The 20,793-nt window shown below is 39.6% G+C and overlaps 1 protein-coding gene across 1 annotated transcript; it reads right to left on the reverse strand.

Annotated features, from left to right (window-relative positions):
- Positions 1-517: 517 nt before the first annotated feature.
- On the reverse strand, positions 518-20,615 carry LOC115358938 (E3 ubiquitin-protein ligase Itchy). The gene is made up of 24 exons (XM_030051096.1): positions 20,500-20,615; positions 18,855-18,934; positions 17,266-17,407; positions 16,675-16,799; positions 15,269-15,400; positions 13,500-13,548; positions 13,138-13,316; positions 12,626-12,860; positions 12,010-12,105; positions 11,542-11,716; positions 10,736-10,805; positions 10,533-10,617; positions 10,202-10,330; positions 9,720-9,792; positions 8,969-9,040; positions 8,760-8,848; positions 8,420-8,579; positions 7,752-7,885; positions 6,700-6,840; positions 6,090-6,210; positions 5,728-5,832; positions 4,928-5,024; positions 4,741-4,813; positions 518-4,189 (listed from the first exon to the last, which is right to left on the reverse strand). Exons 2-24 carry the CDS (start codon positions 18,877-18,879, stop codon positions 4,090-4,092), a joined length of 2,607 nt encoding a protein of 868 aa, XP_029906956.1. The 5' UTR covers positions 18,880-18,934; positions 20,500-20,615; the 3' UTR covers positions 518-4,089.
- Positions 20,616-20,793: the final 178 nt, after the last annotated feature.

Genomic DNA, 20,793 nt, shown 5'->3' on the forward strand with positions numbered 1-20,793 from the left:
GTTTTGGCTGGCTGTCACCCAAGACTCAGCTGATGGTAACACTTCACTTGCTTGGCGCCCCTAGCACAAGTCACTGGTTTTCCATCCCACTAGCTGGTTAATTTGATTCACCTGGCATTGCAGATGTAAGTCAATTCATGATTCAGTGGTTACCATCCAAAACAAGCAGGGCTTTTTTTTTTTTTTTTTTTTTTTTAACAGCAGTCATTTTGTCCTGAAACAACAGGTAAACACAGGTGACATTAAGTGTAGCAGAGCCTGTGTAGTGTGCCAGGACGAACAACACCGGGTCTCTTGCTCTGTTAGACCTAAACCCCACAGAAACTCCACTAATGCCACCAGTAATACCTGTGCTTACCTGTTATTACATGTCAAAATGCCTACTGTGAAAGGGCATAATACCAAGGAGACAAACATGAATAAAACTTAATAAAAACAATCAAATACATACAACTCGCTCAAGATTTGCCATTTGTGTGTAAAACAAACAAACAAAAAAACAGAAATAATTTATGACAAGTGTCCAGAAGCCCGTTGTTTTATTACTGTATTTTCTCAATCAGTTCCATTTTCACATGAAACCCATCCTGTTAACATTGCAGTGACCACAAATAAATAGTAATCAACTATTATCTTCTATTTATCAAAAAGTAAACGCCTCAACAAAGGAGAAAGTGATTCTTGATTCACAATTCAATCAGTAGAACTACAAGTATTATATTGCATATTTCTATACATTTAATTCCCCCAAAATAAGTCAATACCAATATTGATTAGACTGTATGATTTATAATCTGTTAAATATGCAACAGTCAGAATTTTAATCACAAATCTTTACTTTTTCTTTTCTTCTCATAACAATCGCGTCACAAGCCTCCACACCTGTAGCTTAAACACTGAAGAGAGAGACAGAAGTAAATGTCTTGTGGTGAATTACTAGTGGGGGAGAAATTACCACTAGTGTTGTTGGGAAAAACGTGAATGAGTGAGATGAGGTCCATCTTTTGACGGCATCAAAGTGTCCAGTGAGCCAGTCTAGTCACAGACTGAGGGTCAATAAGCCTGAAAGCTTTTTTAGTTTGAGATACAGCAGAACTGGATCCAGATCTGTGATCTAAATAATCAATAATCAATAATCAATACAGGTCAACCTTATACTCTGTAGAGTGGATGACATGTCATTGACCTACTAGAGCCAATACAGATCAGATATCAAGTACAGCCACATTGAACATACATGGGCTAATCAATAACTGAAATTTGTTAACAGGATCCTTCGCAATTTTACAGGAAACCTGAAGCTGAAATTGTAATTATGACTTTTCAAAGATCAGGGACACACAATGAAATTGTACACTTGGTGTTCAGACAGCGACAAATCATTCAACAGTACTACTTCACAATGTACGCTTTCATATTTAGTCATAACATTTTTCATATGCAAGTCTACAAATTAATATTACTGACAGGCCGGTTAAAGGAACATTTTAGAAACCAAGTGAGATGACGTAGGACAGCAAGGTTAAGACTGTAAAGCTGACTTCTTCATTGCGGCTTTAGTGAGTAAAATAAAGAAAGAAGGAACAACTGCCAACTCCATGGTGATTTCCTAATGTTTAGGACTTTGTCCTAAAGTTTCCAATATGAATTAGAGACAGTGTTTTATGGACTGGTCATTTTGTTCAATTTAGCACTTTGGGAAAAGACATGAAATACACTGTACAAACGTTAATGGTAAATACCCTATAAAACTAGGGCCACTTCACCATTATTTCAATCAAATCTTAAGCCTACTCCCCAGAGTGGTCCTGGGCTTGGGTGAATTACATGTTCATGTTCAAGATCATTTCCACCTTTTTCTACTTGGTAAGTATAATATTTACATAAACTGCATTTGTTATTTAACACATAAAACACTTAAGATACCTTTGAGTCATCAATCTTGGATGATATTATCTCTTTACATCTACCAGATGTTGCTACCATTCAGTGGGAATCGGTGGGTCTAATTATTCATCTAGTGAATTATTATTTTCTATCACACAGTTCATCCCAATGCTCCCACTTCATCAGTAACATGTCTCGCTTGTCATAGACTGTGGAAATCTTCGATGTGTCATTATTGATAGAGGTGGTCATGATCCACTTTGGGAAGTTAAGGTCAAATCAAATCACAACAAATTATTTCACTAAATATATTTGTCATTATGCAAATATTCATATTGGGGATTTCAGTGGTTAATTCCTCTTATTTTCAACCTGAACTGAATTTTCCTAATTTTTCATCATCACAGTTGTGTTAAAAATTTCCATCACTTACTTACCAGTGGAGCTTTTATAACTCCAGGTCACAAGCAGCACTGCACTCCAACACACACATCAAGCTGGTTGATGTCCAACAGCTGAATCCAAAAATGATGAAAACTATTATCCAAATACCTGAAACTTATATACATTGTGGTTTTAGATATGCTATTTTAACTAGCATGAGCTAATTTGCAAGAAGACTGTTGATGCTGTGCTCATGTTCTCCAAATATGAATTTAAGTTGTTGACTGTGAAAATCCAGCCAAATCAGCCCACTAGCAATAACCAGTGGGTTGATCCAATGCATACTGGGATAGGCTCCAGCACCCCATAACCCTGATTAGGGAAAAACAAGTATGTAGTAAAAGAAATGTGACATCTGCCATCCCCCATCACAAACTGTAACACTATGCCAACATAGTGGCACATATAGTAGCAAATCCACTGAAGTTGCCAATCAAAGGTATGAAAAATCTCAATTACCTGTTATATTCATACTAGTACAACCGACTACACTCAAAAAATGTGGGAAATATCTGCTGTAGTTTGGTTATTGTTGATTCTAAGTATTTAAATACAAAGAATTTTGGACATGGGCATTCCACTACCAGTAAAACTTAAAGGATGCTTTCAAACTGCAGCAGCCTAATCTTCTACCACTTGAACACAGCACAAGACCAACAAAGTAATTATGTAATTATGTTCCAATAGATAAAAGTAACTGCGGTGTGAGTGTTACTGAGCTGAGCAAGGTGTTGTAATTACTTTTGTATTCAGCTGTTGGAGATAACACGCTGGCCCTGTGTGTGCTGAACAGCAGTGCTCCCTGGAGGTATGAAAGGCTCTACAGTGAATGGGCTTATTTTGAACACAACTGTCTGTCATGATGGCAAAAACTCCCAAAAACACAGTGGAGGCTGAAAATAAATGGAATTATCAATTAAATTAAAAATAAATGTTGACAGTTACTAAATCCACATCAAAAGAATGATAAAACAAACATTTGCTTGGGTGTATTATGGGCAGAAACATTTTTTTCTAGAAAACTACTGCAGATAAAAATATAGCCTCTCTTAATAACAATCACCACTGTCTCACTGCTCATATGATCATGTGCAAACTAGTTAAAGATTTCAACTCATTATAAAAGAAAACCAACATGTCAAAAAAGTGAATTTATCACTGCAATCAGTATTATATTTATCAAAATTAATCGAAACTGTGTATGTGCTACCAGACTCGAATTCATTCATCCATCCATTCTTTCAGCAGAAGGTTAAAAAAATCTACGTTGAGTCTGACACACCAAAAACCATAGATGTGCTTTTTATGATGCTTTTAGGTGTGAAGATTTCTTGTATCACCAGTCAAAACGCACAAGTATGGTCTTTCTTTTTGAAACTTTTTGAGTGCATAGGTCAGACAAGGCAGCTCTGCCGACATTAGTGAAGAACTACTGCACAGAAACACGGGACAACGTGTAGAAAACATCACGCTAACAATGTACAGTGCACACATGATTAGGTGCGACACACATCCTTTTCGTCTCCATCGCCTCTTTGTGGGCTGAGCAGGAGCTAAGTAAGGCAAGCTGGATTAGAGTGGGACTGATCATATGGGTGAAAGGTGATTCAGAAGGAGGAAGTGACATGGATCTCTTGTGGCTGTGAGAATGTGACGGAGCATAAAGACTTGTGTGTCTATCCACCAGTTTAGCATCAGTTCTAGGAGAATGTTTTGAAGGAGTGCTGTTGGCTGAAACCTAAATGACAGAGTGCTGTGTTACTCCTGCCCAAAGCCCTCCGTCTCCTCGATGGCAAACATCAGCTTCTCCTTCAGCTGCTCGTAGCTCTTGTAAGGAGGGAGGTCCAGACGATTAAAGCTAGATTGGACAAATGAGACAAAAAATGAGGCACTTAGCTGCTGTTATTACATTATTATATTAGTATATTTATACTTGCTAACTGACTTCATACAATGCTGACAATAATTTTGCATGTCACTCTGTTACAAATTACGCTGGTGATATCTAAGGGAATATTCACTTATTTTCTTGCTGCAGTAAATGTAACCCACTCCAGACAAGAGCATCTGTTAAAAGCCTAAATTGTAGCCTATAATTACATAGAGTGCACTGACTAAGCAACACCCTTTTTCCCCACACTTAACAAGTAAGACACAGATTAAAACAAAAGCAATTACAAGGATTAAACACACCTTCAGAAATCAATTAGTCACGAGCATTATATAACTTCAAATGCTAAATTTAAGGCTAACAATAAAGAGAGTCTCATGACTATCTTAATCACAGATGAAGAAAAGGTCTTGCTCAGCAATATGTAATCCTGAGTAGATTCAGAAAAAAAAACATCTTGTCTGATGCCTCAAGCATATGTATAATGTAAAGAAAATAAAACAAACAATTGGCCTTACCATGTGTGACTTCTTGGAAGCCAATTCTCTTTGCCCACTTTCTCAATGCAGAACTTTTGGGGACCATTGCTCCCTGGATAAATCATGGATAAACATGAATGAGGAAAAAGCAACAACAAAACAAGAGGCCACGCTAATGCAACATACAGCAGTGTGTGTGTATGTTTGTGTCATCCAGTTTGCGTACCCATGAGGTCGGCAAAGCCACCCATTGGAAGCCGACAGGTTCCTGTGACAAACTGCAGCAGTCTCATCCTCTTCTCGTTGTCCATCTCCTTCACAAACTGTCAAGAGATCATTCCATGGTCACACCTCCCGTTTCTCCTCTCAGTGTTACAGGGGAATAACACTGAAATTCTATTATTATCTCTCCTACCATTCTGCAAAAGCAGACAGTCTTCTAAAATCCCTAGGTTTTTTCACTTGCTTTGAGAGGAATGTTTGTGGACCCCATGGAGACTCTCAGTTACATTGACAGCTAAAGAGGATCCTACTGAAATTCTGAGCTCAAGGAAAAAGAAATCCTATGGCATCATGTACCTGAGACACCTTGCACAAAAACCTTAGAGCATAGCTTTCCCCTTACCTATGTTAAACACACTATTGTCATAACATTAAAAAGTTTAATATAAATACTGAAAAGTGGCTATGCATTAAATGCTCGTTTCATTTTAAATGCCCTTTGTCATTTCAGCAGTGCAATCTAATGAAGCCAAGGGATTTCATTTTCCATGACTGAGACTCAAAACTGAAAAACATATTACTAATTCTCTATTAAGTATCAAATTTATAGTGAAAATCCCCTCTCAGAAGAGCAACAGTGCTTAGATTGAATATGATGAAGGGAGCGAGTGAGCAAACACTGTTTTGATATTGCTGCCTGCTATTAAAAAGACTGGTCGACACTACTGGCACATTTTCAGTTTGATTGAACAGTGCAGTGTGTGTGTGTGTGTGTGTGTGTGTATGTGTGTGTTTAGCACTGACCTGCCAGAACCACAGGATCTGCTTGCTGCTGCGGGCGTAATGTCTGTAGATGGTGTTCCTCTGCCAGTCTACTAAGTCTATCTCCTGCATGCCACACAACATCACCTACAGGCAGGGAGAGCACAGCGACAGGAAAACATGTGTCCCAAAATGTCATTTTGTTGTCTTTGCTGCTGAGCAAGTTCCTCGCACATGGGACGTCAAGCAGAGTTTGTTGAAGCAAGAGTGTTCTGGGATTCATTTCTTAGATACAGTCTGCTAAAGGGGTGCATAACTTACTACATATGAACATTTCTGTGACTGGTTCCACTTAAACCTGAGAATTTAAAGACTGAAAAAAAAATGTGTTCTTCTTGAAGTACCTCTAATTCCTTGGCATCAAAGTACTGAAGGTACTGCTGGGGCAGAACTTCGTTGAAGCCCTCAAAGAATGCCTGAGTCTGTTCCTCCACGCCTCTGGACAGTCTCCACTCTGCCACTAACCTGATACCCACAGAAACAAAATAAATTCGTGAATTTAAAAACTATGTACATCTAAGAGGTCAATGCTCCATATAGAAGTGGTTAAAGTTAATCTTTCAGAGTGCTAAATCAACTGATTCATAGCATAAAACCTTAAGGCAAATTTGCCATGAACATCAACACTGTTACTTTTCTTTCAAAGACAACTTCTAGTTTTAATGACAAGTTGTTTAAATGCCTTAGAAGCATGAGGTACTTCTCCATCACACATAATTATTATTGGAAAAACAGGAAAATTTGGTCCACATGCAGAGTTGTCTGAGCTCTGCTCTCATTTCCATTGGTTGCTTGTATTAATGATGGCCCAGGAATTTGAGTGTATTCTATTGTAACATTCATCATGAGGCAGTTTGGTTTATAAGCGCCGGTTAAGCACTTCGTATATAAGAATGAATGTAAACATATCAGGAAAAGTAGGTGGGTGACAGGCAACACATGATGTAGCTGCACCTGATGTATTCCTCTTTATTTTCCTCAGTTACTTGGATATTCCCTCCATCTGGCTTCAGCTCGTGGGTGGTAACCTCCCCCAGGATCTCCTTGTCTACTGAGAAGAACATCTCCAGACCACACTCCTCTATGTTATTATCCCTGCAGGCAAAAGAGAGCCAACATCATTATCATCGTCATGGTAACAGCACCAAAATAACCCCTCCAACAAAAGTAGTTACTTGAAGGGGTCATTTTGTGACAATAGACAATGACAAAAGACATTACAGTCAAGACTACTCCAACTAGCATTACTCATGCCAGACATACATAACTACACAGATTGCTCTGATTCTGTGAATGTTGTTGACGTGTGTGGGGAAAAATATTGCTATGCTTATGACGCTGTAGACGTAAACTGTACCTTATGACTTGAACTGTGGAATGGTAGGGACCTATGGATGCTGATTAACTTCTGAATGTTAGGATATAGTATGCTTAATTCTATAGAAAGAGAGGACCCACGGACTAATGGTCATTGCCTTCATCATGTGCTTCACGAGGAAACTGCTTATTGTTTGAGTTGTTTGTATAAAAACCCTGCATTTCCTCAGCTTGACTGAAAGCTGCATTTCATTTCAGAGGTGTACTTTTCCTGCGCTGCATGCAAAATAAACAGTTCGCTGTAATATCTTTTGACTGATTCTTCTGAGTTCTTGCCCACATGTTAAATTAAAATTTATTATAATAAAAAATTTCTTAAAACAACAATACCATCTATCTAAATGGCTTGTAATTTTTTTCTGTGAACTTTTCACTTGAGTTGTTAATACCCCTGTAACAAATACCCCTATATGTGTGAATAAAGAGATTATCATCAATAATACCATGGATAGAGTTGGGGCTCATTACTAAAAGTACAATAAATAAAGACTAAAAGAAAAGAAAAAGAAAAAGAAAATAAACTCCCATTCATATCGTATTAACACTCTGTTATTGACAATAACCTCCATTATCAGCATCACCATTATAACTATCATTCATATTGTCAAATCAAATCACGATTGACCTACTTGATCCAGATGAGGGAGTTGTAGAACTCTGGATCGATGGACTCCAGATCTTTGAGAGCCAGGGGTTTGTTCAGGATACGTTTGTAGAAGGGCAGAGAGAAACCTGTGTCGATGAATTTGCCATGGAACAAGGCCTGGAACATGTCAAGAACAATCAAATGTAACGCAATGCAAAAAAACAACAACAAAATATTCTCAGGAGTATGACTGATTGCTTGCAAAATCCACTATGTCAAGGAAAACTTCAGGTGCTCCAGAAATACAAGGCCTATCTAAAAGGCTACAGTTAAACTTGGCATTCCAATGCCATGTTTGAGACTTGATCATGAGGATCAAATTTCAAAGATGATTTAAGATGAAATCCGCTAATCTCAATTATACATTTTGCATAGGTTAATTATTTAAATGCTTGTCCTTGTACTCCCCAAATCTGTTGTCACTGTGTGCATGTTGCAGCTGGATTGTATTCAGACATGTTGAATTCTGATCCCAATGTGAGCATTTTCAAATCTGAAGATAATTTCTAGAAGTAAAGATTTTAAGATTTATAGATGTGAACCATACCCACTGATTTGATTGACTTTGTGGGCCCAATTTTTCATATAGTCTGACTTAATTCAAACATTAATGGCAGTATGAGTAATAAGGAGACAAACAGGGCAGCATACCATGGCAATGAAGCGTCCTATGAACTTGAAGTATTTCAGGTGATCGGGGTTAATGTAGGAGGCAGGGTTGATCTGTAGACAGTAGTTGTCCTTGCCAGCATACTCAAACAGACAGTACATGGGGTTTAGCACCTCATGAGAAAGTAAGAAGAACCATTCCCTTAAAAAAAAAAAAAAAAAAAAAAAGGGTTTGTGGAAACTTGTTGAGCAAGGCTTAAAAGCTCGCTGATCGGGAGTGTGATGCATTATTACACATTGTTTGTAGGGTGGTGTCAAAAAAAGCTACAATGGCAACTAGGCTTAAGAGTCATCTAGAGAAAATAGTTTCAATCAACCTCACCTGGCCACACCTCCATAGTCCAAGCCTTCCTCTCCTGGGAAAATAATCCACAGTCTCCGTCTCAGATCTTGTGGGTGGAAGCTCATGATCTTTGAATGAAGACAAACAATAGAAATGGTTCAAGAAGTCAAGCAATAACAGGAAAACACAGCCAGGCAAAAAATGTATTAAAGAAGATAATAAATTCATAGGATTGTGAGGCAACTCACCTGTTGGAATGAATCCTCAAACAAGGTTTTGCGGGTGACTGTAATCTTAATGTGCTGAGGCATTGACAGTTGCTGAAAGAAAGAAACAACCACATGAAGAATACAAATACTTACATTGAGGGCTAAAACTTCAGCAACTGCTGTTCTTCCTATGAATCTTAATGGTGACCAAGGATAATCAAGGAAAACTTATACACCAGAAAAGGGTACAGTCTCATTAAGTTTATATATATGGTGAGAGATAAACTTTTAATTTACTCATTCCCCATTTGGTTTGTTGTTGTCCCCTATATTCAGCACCTACACTCTAGCTGGAACCACTCCCACCCCTTTCAAACGCTCAGCCTCAACTAGCTCCCCCAAGGATCGGTCTGTGGTGCAAAATATGGTGAGAAGTAGCAAGTCATAAGGACAAAAAATAAAATAAAACAAACCCTAACCCCAAAAAACTGACTTCTTTGTTGAGCTATTATGAATGGAGGACTTAGGTGTAGATACTGTATACTGTCTTGTATGTTTTGTCAAAAATCAGAGCAACAGAGAGACGAAGAAAGAATGTAATAGAAAGAATGTAATAGAAGACTACAATCCCATTCCAAATTGTATTACAAGGAACATCAAAGTATTTTGACACCTGGCCCCCAATTTACCAAGGCCTTTCATTTCATATATGCAAGAACTTTTAGCATGTGCAAAACCAGCAACATAATCCCTGATTGGTCAACTGATAGAAATTTCAAATGACACCTACCTGACACCAGAACCTGAAGTACTGCACTTTGGCTTTGAAGTCCCTGACATAGGTGATCTGGGGCCCATTCTCACTGTGGGAAAACACCATAGCGACAATTACATTCACTGTTTACTCACATAGTACATTTATGCACATGTGCATGCACTATATCTGCCTGTTTCAAAATTCCAGGATTTGAAATATGCAACTATGATTTGATGCTTTGTGTTCCAAAGCAAGCACTTGGCGCAGAAACTGAGACAGCAAGGGTCAGCTGTGTCCAAGACAAAGGCCTTCAGGGAAAATAATGTCTGTTTAAATGACTGAAGCTTTGAGTCAGGTGGCCCTTGACTTCAGGATTTGTATATCTAAAGGTGCTTGAGTACAACCTCTGACCAAGGAGCAGTGTTGCCAGTAACAGATGACCTAAAGTCAGCACTTGCACTTTGGAGTGTGATTAATATGAGCCTGTTAACATAGACACTTTACCACTGACTTACAGTGAGGATTTCCCTGTGCGAGGGTCAATGTAGGTTGTGGTTCTCCTAATGTGGTCGACAAAGTAGGGAATACCATCCACTGTGAACCTCATCTCCCAACCCTCTGGCAGGGGCTTGTCATTCAACAGCCTAAATGTTACACATGCAAAAATCAAAACCCATTTTTAAAAGAAAGAGACAAAAACACAGAGAATTTATAGCCTAGAAACATATGTAAGTAGATGACAACAACATCAGAAGAGGGCTCTGCACGGGAACTTTTCCATACTCCTTGTCAGTCAATAATTTGTGAAAATAAAGAGTATTTAGGCAAAGAGACAGTGTTACCCACCCTTGTGTCCTTGGGTCCTCCCACTGTGTTGTCCGAGTCGTGTGGTGAACGAAATACACTCTGCCATTGGTGTCTGTTCTTTTCTCTGGAGAAAAGGAAAAAAAGTGTACATATACATATTTAATACACACACACACATTCCTCAATACTAAAACTGAAAAAGAGTATTGAAGGCAAGCTATGTAATTTCAAATGATACTTACCCCAGCCATGTGGCAATGGTCCCAGTGGGTCAAACTCTTTATTTGTAGTGGGTGCAAACTGGTCTTGGAGCTTAACATTAGAGAGAATGAGGCACATGTTAATAAAGTCTTTCAAACAGCTAACCTGTGACACTGACTTCATCTACTGTAGGTTGCAGCATAGCATATCAGTGTACTTAAACAATCATCATGAAATCATTCATCCATTCATCTTCTAAACTGCTTATCCTCACTAGGGTCGCGGGGGGGTGCTGGAGCCTATCCCAGCGCACATAGGGCGAAGGCAGTGAAACACCCTGGACAGGTCGCCAGTCCATCACAGGGCAGACAGACAAACACTGACATTCACACACACAGTCATACCTAGGGGCAATTTAGCTTCTCCAATTCACCTAACCTGCATGTCTTTGGACGGTGGGAGGAAACCGGAGTGCCCGGAGGAAACCCACGCAGACACGGAAAGGACCTTGGGTGGGAATCGAACCCAGGACCTTCTCACTGTGAGGCGACAGTGCTAACCACTGCACCACCGTGCTGCCCTCATCATGAAATAACATCATCAATAACAAATGGAACATCACCTTAATCTCTAATTTCTTTGGGCGTTACCATTTTATAGCTGCTAAGCCATGTGATCGGTCCAAAACATGCTGCAAAGCTATCCATAAGAGGATTTCACTCAACAGTCAAATTTTCAATAGACTTCAATAACACTGAGCATTTTGTGTTTTATTCTCCAGATTAAGACATGTATGTGTATGGATACATTTTAAAAAACCTTTTATCTAAAATAGTGAGGTACGCACCCCATAAATGAACCTCTGGTTAAACTGCTGCATGGCTCCCTGTAGCTGGCTACGCTGGTGCTGCCACTCCTCATAGTTGCGCACTGACTCCTGTGTGGGCCGTTGCCACGTGGTGGTGCGAGTGATGTGGTCCACATAGTACACCCTGCCCATGGGGTCCACCCTGCGCTCCCACCTACAAAGAGAATTAAAAGGAGGCAGAACTGAGCTGACAGTGTCACATTCCAACCACAAGTGAGTTCAAGCTGTTCTTGCATTCTAATAAATCCAACACTGACATATAGATTTTTTAGTAGTAGAACAACAGAATGTAGCCCTACAACATCTGTAAAAATGGTTATAAAAAAAAAAAAAACCACCACCTCTCAAATTTTGTCTCTGCAGTATTATAATGTAAGCACACAGTCCAGTAAACTGGAGCTACGGCTAAATTTTTGGGCATATAAGAGGAATTAGGTGTTTTGGTACCCAGCAGGCAGAGCCTCAGGCCTGTCCCAGGTAGTCCTTTTCTCAATGTGATCCACAAAGTACACACGGCCATTTTGGTCCACCCTTTGTTCCCACCTGCAGAGAACACAGGAATGAGTGAGCAAAATACAAACAGGATTCAGACTGAGGACATTTTCAATGCATGTAGATTAAGAGTATTTTAGCCTACGAGCAGGGCTGGGTGATATGGCTAAATTAAAATGCCACATCATCTTTGACTGAATACCTCAATGTTGATATTATGATGATAGGCATGACTGTTGATACTTTCATGAGACATTTACAGACATGATAGTTTTCGATAAACATAATGTGGGTAAACACATTAATATAGATATGATGACCAAGAAAGTATAAGCAAATAATTAAACAGATAAACAGTTTACGAGACTCATAACATAACAGCATCACAGCACCGATACAATATCAATACTGAGAATGGAAACCATGAAAACCTAACATTCTTCAACATACCTAAAACCTAAAAGCAAAATATAACAACATTCAAAGACATTTGGAAGAATGTGATTTGATATAAATGTAAAGCAGCTATAGCCAGTGGCTACAGAACCAAGTCTAGTGCATTGCCCCTTACCCTGGTGGCAAGGGACCATTGTTCACAGGAGTGACTCTGGGAGCGACAGGGCCTGGGGCTGCTGAGGCAGAGGTGGAAGCCCCAGGTTTGGGGCCACTAGCTGTTTGTGACGGTCCTGCTGCTGCTCCACCTGAGGCCTCCTGTGAATCTGAACATCCACTGGCAGACGCCTGAGAGGAGCCATCTGAAGCTGGGCCTTCGCTCACCTCACTAGGCGAGGAACTGCTAGAGGAGGCTGGAAAGAAATAAACAAGTAGAGAAAAGTATATTAGCTTTAATTGTAGTCCCCAGCAAATTTCATTTTTGTTTCTGAAATACAATCAGCAGTATACGTAAAATTACTTTGTTATAGATATCACTCTAGGGCACCAGGATATTTTTCACCTTATGTCTATAGTTTTTTGAAAAGAGTAAAAAATATTTGCAAACATATTCAAATATTCATGCCCTTTCAAAGCTCCTCTATTATGTTTATCATTTATTTGCTGTTATCTCTCCAGTGCTTTTCCTACTTGGTGAGGCAGCTGGTCTGCGGGGAGTAGGAGGTGGGGGGCGTGCTGGTCTAGGAGGACGTGAGGCCTTGGAGCCCCCTGGAGATGGCGCAGGAGACCCTGTACCATTGACAGCATGACCATTTGGTACAATGACCCACTCATCTGAATCGCTGGAGGGAGACGTGTCTCTGCTTGACCTGGGGATGAAGATAAAAGTCTGATAATTTTTGTAGGAAGAGTTTAAGATGTTTACATTTAGTTATGAGAACCAAATAGGAAATCTCCCAAAAATTTCTAGACAGATATAATTTCTTCTTAGTACATGTGTGACCCAAGGTAAGCACAAAAAATAGGTCAAACATAAAAAAATTGTACCAGACCTGTTACTAGAGTCTCCATTCTGTCTTGCATTCCCATTTGGAACAATGGCTAGAATGACAGAACAAAATGAAAATACACATTAATGCTTTCTTTATTCAAACAATAAGAAGACAAAGAAGAAATGGCAGTTTGTGCTCCGATTTAGCAATCAAGCCGCCAGGTACACTCTGCTATATAAAGAATTTAAGACCCATCATTTACATAAAATGAACCAGGCTGCAACTGCTACAAACTGCTGGTGGAAAACACTGGCTGCCAAAGTTTGCTGCATCATGTCTCCAAACAGTGATGAGCCTCAAGCTTTCACTTAATTATTTTTTTCAGCTCCTTAGTATAACATTTGGTTGTTAGTGCCTTTTTTTTTTTTTTTTTTTATACTTCACTTTCACACAAAATGTGTCAATCAAACAGAATATGAAGAGGCTGGTATGAATCTCTCAGTTACAAATCCACAGAATTCTTCTTGTCTGAGCTGGCCTGTTTTCATTTTTCAGATTTTTTCCCTCATTAGTCATTCATGAGGATGGGTATCAGGAACTCGTGCCATTAGGGTAACAGTTCCTGATCTGGTTAGAACCCAAATAAGAGTAACTGAGAAAGCAAAAGATACTGTGATCATTTCATAACTGTCTACTTAATTTCAGGTCATTCAAACAGTCACAGTCCTTTGTAGCCCAGCATAATGATGTTTTCTAGCAAGAACATAGCAATGATGGTGCAATTAATGTCATCTGTTCACATTCTGTGGATTTCAATCATAGCGCAGAGGAGAAAAAAGGCAAAGACACCAGAATGCTAAAAAATGTGTCCTCACCTACTTGAGCTGACTGAATTGATATCTCTAATGACTGATATTTTTTATGAAGCTGCAGCCATTGCTTGCTTCTGTTGTTGTGTAATCTATCCAACTGCCAATGCCTTGGTAACACATTCAATTCTAAAATACTATTAGATATATATGCCTAGCCATTTAAGGTAAAAAGTGTTACATGATGTGCACTGTACAACTGATTATAGAAGCAAATGTTACAGTACCTGTTGTAAGCAAATATTTTAAATTAATGAATAATGACAGCAATAATCCATATTCTAATATGGATCAATCATTTTTTAAAAGTGAGAGGCAAATTTTCAAAATAGTGGCCATCTCCGTTTGGTGTAAAACTCTATAGATCTTTTTCACAGGGGCCATTCTGACATGAAACAGCAGGTAAACACAGGTTTTACTAATGACATTAATTAAGATACTGTTCCATATAACTGTAGCAGAGCCACGGTCCTGGAGTTGTGCATGCTGGCTCACTGGAAAGGCTCTAATACTAGTAAATGGAGCATAACCTTAATTAATGTCATTTGTATCACCTGTGTTGATGTGATATTTCTTGTCAAAATAGCTGCTGAGAAAAAGGTCCTTTGTCCTGTATTGGCATGACAACTAATTATGGAAAATGAATTCTGATCATTATTATTCATCTACTCTTGAGAACAAACACTTTGGTAAAAGCTTGGTTTAAGGTTGAAAAGAAAAAAAAAACATCTGAAATCACAAATGTTTCAAGGGTGGTAATGCCTTGTGATGGGTGATCAAGCATTACACAGATCACTACCTCACAGTCACACAGTATTAAATCAAAGGAGCAGAGTATTGGTATTGGTGTTGGAGTAAGTATTGGCATCCCTGAGAATCCTAATGACACCCTTCTCATTCATGTTCTGAATTTGTTACTAATGACATTTATGTTTTCATGCTTTGTGTGTGGTTGCTCACCGTGTTCTCTCTCTGCAGAGGAGAAGGTTTCTGGGTCGACCTGCAGGCCATCCAGGCAAACTGACAGGTCGCCAACCAGATCCCGGGGATCCTTATCAGAGCAGAGCTGGAGCGTCTGCACCACCTCACACACTATGGAGCATTGCATAGTGTACAGCACAAAGAAAGAACATGTTTATTTGCAAAGCTGACAGGTGAACTTGACCTCCAAACCTAACACTGTTGTGTGCAAGGAGGCCCTCATTTAAGCGTGAAGCAAGACAATTCATAAAAGCAAGCACAAAAAAGGCAACAGCATACTTAAACTCATTGTTACTGACATTAAAAAGTTGCTATATTTTGTCAGTGTGTTACAGTGCTGTCCTTGGAAACAACTGTTAGAGGTAAACTAGCAATTAATAGTGGACTTTAATAGACATTTATGGTCCACTGAGGGATGTAAAGGCTAGTCTCCATTTAAGTCACTTTGTCTTTCATAGCAACCATGGCTGTTGTACACTGTTCACTGTGACACAACCGTCTCTCTTAAAATACAGAGTTCTGTTGGTGATCTTTGCCTTCTTGACATCTACCACTGTGTTTTCATGTGACTATGAAATCACAGGGCTCAAACTGTGCAAACACTATTGCAGCTGAATTTTATGATTATGGGCCAAAGTGGTTCATTGTTGCCATGATGATATAGTCTTAAATACTAAGCATCAGGCTGTGTAAGTTGTTAGTATGAAATTCCAGTAAAGTTGCACTGCACAAGGCAAATTTTTTGCTCTAAGCAAATGAAAGGCAATTGTGACATACTGTCATGTCACATGGTTAGCACATGTTGACCAGGTCTGAGAGGAGCCACTGTACACAGGAGTTTACATACACTTTAAGCAAAGAGAACATCATAGTCTAAGGTTAGGTTGTGTCTCATGGAACAGTAAAATAATGTAGGCTTTTAGGTTTGTCAAAGCCCAATAAAACTTTCCCATGACAAACAGAAGCAGACGGCCAGTCTTACATAACAAGTGTGGTGTACAATGTGTACAAAGTCTGCCACATACAGATGCTGCTGACAGATATAAAAGAGCAAACACTGAAAGTGAGACTATGTGGACAGAATTTAATATCACTGTGAACTGAAATAGCCCATGTGGTGGATGCTCTATCGAGAGTTCCTCATGGTTTTATGAGGGCAACAAACCTCTAATTCTGGAGGGCATTACTAGTGGTCAGCCCCTTGGGAAACAGACAAACTCTCATGACAAAATCATTTAAGAGTGGGCTATAACCTCTAACATTGGCCTAGTGTTAAACCAAGGTTAGAGTCCTCCAGTCTTGAGAAGTGGGAAGGTAAATGAATCCATTTTTTTTGCATGTCTTCAGAATTCTGAAAAAGGGCAAACAGAGAGGAGAAAACTCACGCTTCAAGTCATTAGCCTTGAGAGTCTCGCCGATCTCTAGCGTGGCTATTCCCAACAGGATATCTGCCTTCAGGGTCTGGTGGCTCCAAACACGGAAGATCAGCTTGCTGAAGGGGGTCACAATTCTGCAGAAAGTGGAGAAAATACTGAGATGTGGGCCAACAGCATAGTTATAAACTGAGAACGATTTGAGATTGCTTAGGAAAAAAATGCTACTGTGATCTCTGCTCAAGTTGCACATCCACAGTGCAAATGAATGGGGAGGGCTTTTCAGGCAAAAATGCTTTTCAGTATTCACGTGGAACTATTTGACAAATTTTCAATTTCAGTTTAGTGTCTAAGCTAACCCCCTCACAACAAGCTGTGGATGGTCTCATAATTTTCCCCAGCAAATGTAATTATAAAATTTGTCATTTTGTCCATTTTTACTGAGCCATCAGTATTTCAAAGATTTCAATGGTAACTTGAACTATTGGGTAAATTCCGCACAACTAACAAGTATTTCTATTGTCAACCAGCACATCACCAAACAATTAATAAAATATTAATAAAACTCTTCCCATCTATGAGAAACACAACTTTAGAACTTACACTGTGAGAGCTTGCTTCCATTTGGGGCTGTGTGTATTGTTGCACTTCTCAGTCTTCTTGGACTGGCCATCTACAGCTACCTCAACATACGGACTGGGGCCAAACCAGTTCTTTTTGTTTTCCTTCAGTTTGGCTGAGAGCACTGGAGAAGAGAAAACACCAAACATCTGCAGTATCAGTACAGGTAATCTTCTATATCTCCCAAGAGGTTTGATGGCAATGAGTGAATTAGGTATGATTTGATATAAGTGTTACTACTTGCTATTGTAATTATCCTAAACCTGTGTGACAGTTTCTAAACTATTTCCTGAAGCCTCCTGCTGCAGAGAGGCCCATTTCAAAACAATGCATTGCACATTGGCCCTGTTTCCTGATTCCTGGCATTAACATGTGTCCTGGGTGATCACCGATAAGTAAATGTGTAAATGCATCCAATGCATCTTGAGATCCGATCGCTCAGGCCACATTTGGAGGTCGCCCAGGACGTTTTTGTCCACATAGCATTCGAAGGGTAAAGCGAGGTGCCCCAGGCCGCACTGAATGATGACTACCTACTCAACTGACGTCCCTTGTGTAAGCACTGGTCTAGCCCAGCACCCCGTGCTTTAATCTCGACAACAGCCCGACCCGTCAGTTTTCCAATACAAAAAAAATATCCTGCCTGATTCTGCTGAGCACAGCCCAACTGTCAGCTGATGAGCCTAATGCAAACTGAAGGTTGGCTATAAAGCAGCTGTTGAGTGAATAAATACACAGGGTGTCTACCTGATGCTTGTTTCACCAAAGCCTCCTTTTGTTTACTTCGTCTGTAAAGTCTGACAGCCCTGCTCGAATAATTAAATAATCTGAACCTGAACCAATGTGCTAGGTCAAGCCTGACAGGGTTCAGGTTGAGAATTGCAAGCTCTAGTATTCAGAGTGCCTGACATGCACTTGCTGCGTCCATGACATTTTAATAATGTGAAACTATTTATCCACAATATTATATTTCTTAAATAAAATATATCCAGTCAGGGGTCTGAAGGTTTCAGACAGATCTACATTATCATCATAATCACATTTATTTATATTGCACTTGTTAAAAAACTATTGTGCTTCACAACAAAGTGGGATGGAAATTAAAGAAAGGCAGTGCACTTTGGTAGAAAACGACAGTAATAACTTACAGACGTGAAATATATGATAAGTAGCCTAAATGATGGTGCATTTAAATGAGGATCAAGTGAGCAGGGATGTCTCATTTTGTTAAATGCCTGTTGCCTTGATTAAAAATAGTCCAACGCATTTGGACTCGGCAAACAGAAATGATGCAGGCTAGCCTACATGGTGAGATCTAATCACAAGCGGTCACTCGAGACGCATGTGGAGAAACATTCTAATGCCAAGTGTTAGCTGTCCACTTATGATTGGATCACCCAAGATGCATGTTAGTGTCGGGTAGAAACAGGGCCATAATGTAAGAATAAAACAATAACATCATCAATCAACATTCACCTATGCTGGAATGACAAAGAGTTGAACTTAAGTTTAATAGTTTGCCATAATTATTTTCTGTTGGTAGCTCCACTGCTATTGCAATGATAACTCACCTGTGACTTGTAGCTGGGCCTTCATGATAAAGCCATAACACTGTAGCCTTGTTTGACTACACCAAAAAGACCTGCAACAACTGGAATCAATAACATAGCATGTCAACACAGGGACACTCTATGCATGTAACCTACTTTCAGACGGATTAGGCTAAGGTTGCAAGAGTCAGTGGGACATTTAGCCTGGCTTTAAATAGAGTGGCAGGTAAAAAAAACATTGAAAGGACTATTCAATATTATAGTGATGAAGGGCGTCTTTAGGTGCAGATATGATGACACTGAAAATATAATGGCAGACAGGATGGTGTTCTTGCAGTGTATGTAATTCTAACAGCAACATATTTGATGCTATAAGATGCTGGCACAAACACAGATCACACCTAATTGGCCTCTGCAATAAAACAAATCTCGCTCTCACCCTTAGGATTTAGATTAGACCCCATGCTACTACGCTGGTAGCATTCCACTCATACACACAATATCACCCAATGTAAACAGACCAATAGTCCTTTATTTACTTCCCATCAGACTAAGCTGCTTCAAGATAAATTAGGCTGCCAGGACCAACGTGATTATGCTCAAATATTCCTTATTAACCAGGATGTGATCTAAAATGACGTGTAAGTCATATAGTGCATGTGCCTATTAAGTCAAAGAAATGGCAAACTGTCATTTTATAGAACTACAAGAAGCAGCACTTAAGTGGCATGCATAACCCCTCAGATCAAAAATAAGCCGTAAGGAGAAACACGGTTTAACTTCTCACGCAATTGTTGAAGGCACGCATTACTGTTTAGCTCTATCAGGTATTAGCAATACTAAACCTAATTTTAACACCACTACAAGCTACTAAGGCTGACCTACCAAGAAGTATGTTTCAGCACAATGGGAATCCAGATGTCAGTTACTTATATTCTTCTAGGTTAGCCTTAGACTGTTGTCTAAACGCACAATCACAGGCTCGGTATTAGTTCTGCCTTTTGACTGTTCTCTACATCCATCCTATGTATTTATGTTGCCTGGTGACTTGGCTTAACTGAGGCTATTTCAGGAAACCACCAAGCACCTTCCATAACAGAAAATCCCAGCCTTTATTTAAATTGAGTTACGCAAAAGCTACCAGGGTGACATTTTACCAGTAGTTTTAGCTTGAAACGAATGGCTTAAATGCCAGACAAAAATGGTTTTACTTGCTATAAACAGAAGGAGTGAAGTACCAAACTTCTGACAAGTGTTAACCCCCCTGACATCAGGTGCTGCTGCTCCTTAGCTAGCTGATCTGTTAGCACAACAAACGAGTTAACGTTAGCTGGACGGGGTGTTAACGTGGGGAAGCTAATGTTAACGTTAGCCTGCTGGCGTTTTAATATTAAAATAACATCAAATAATATCCTTTGATAGAAATGATTTGAGTATTGTGCTAAACGTCTGTTTCTTAATTAGTGACAGATACTGCAAAGTTGTGACACCTGGACCAACTGCGTTAGCCGAGCACCGGCTGCCCTGCTAACTTTAGCTAGCCGTCATCAACTAATGTTAGCAATGCTAACAGCACACCGCTACTTAAACGTTATGTTTGATGTTCCCGTCGGGAAAATGTTCCCACCTGTATGCTCAGGGGAACACTAAATTATGTTAGCCATACCTGAGGGGAGCAGAATGTGATATATGTCCACCTCCCACCAGCACAGACTTTAGTCCCAGCTTTGCCAAGCTTGTTGACAGGTTGGGTGCTGGCTTGCTGCAAGTGAGCAGCACCGTAGGTACGACACTCACTTCCGGTCACACCGGGATTTCAGAATACGACAGTGATTTAACAAAATAGCTAGTAACTGATAGCTGATAGCTAGTAGCAACATGTAAGTGATATTGCCCATAGTGGTGGAATTGAGTTTCATCATTCCGCTCAATTCCATTTCTGTGATATTGCCATATAATA

This window comes from Myripristis murdjan, chromosome 5 (assembly GCF_902150065.1).
Source record: "Myripristis murdjan chromosome 5, fMyrMur1.1, whole genome shotgun sequence".
NCBI classification, from domain to species: domain Eukaryota; kingdom Metazoa; phylum Chordata; class Actinopteri; order Holocentriformes; family Holocentridae; genus Myripristis; species Myripristis murdjan.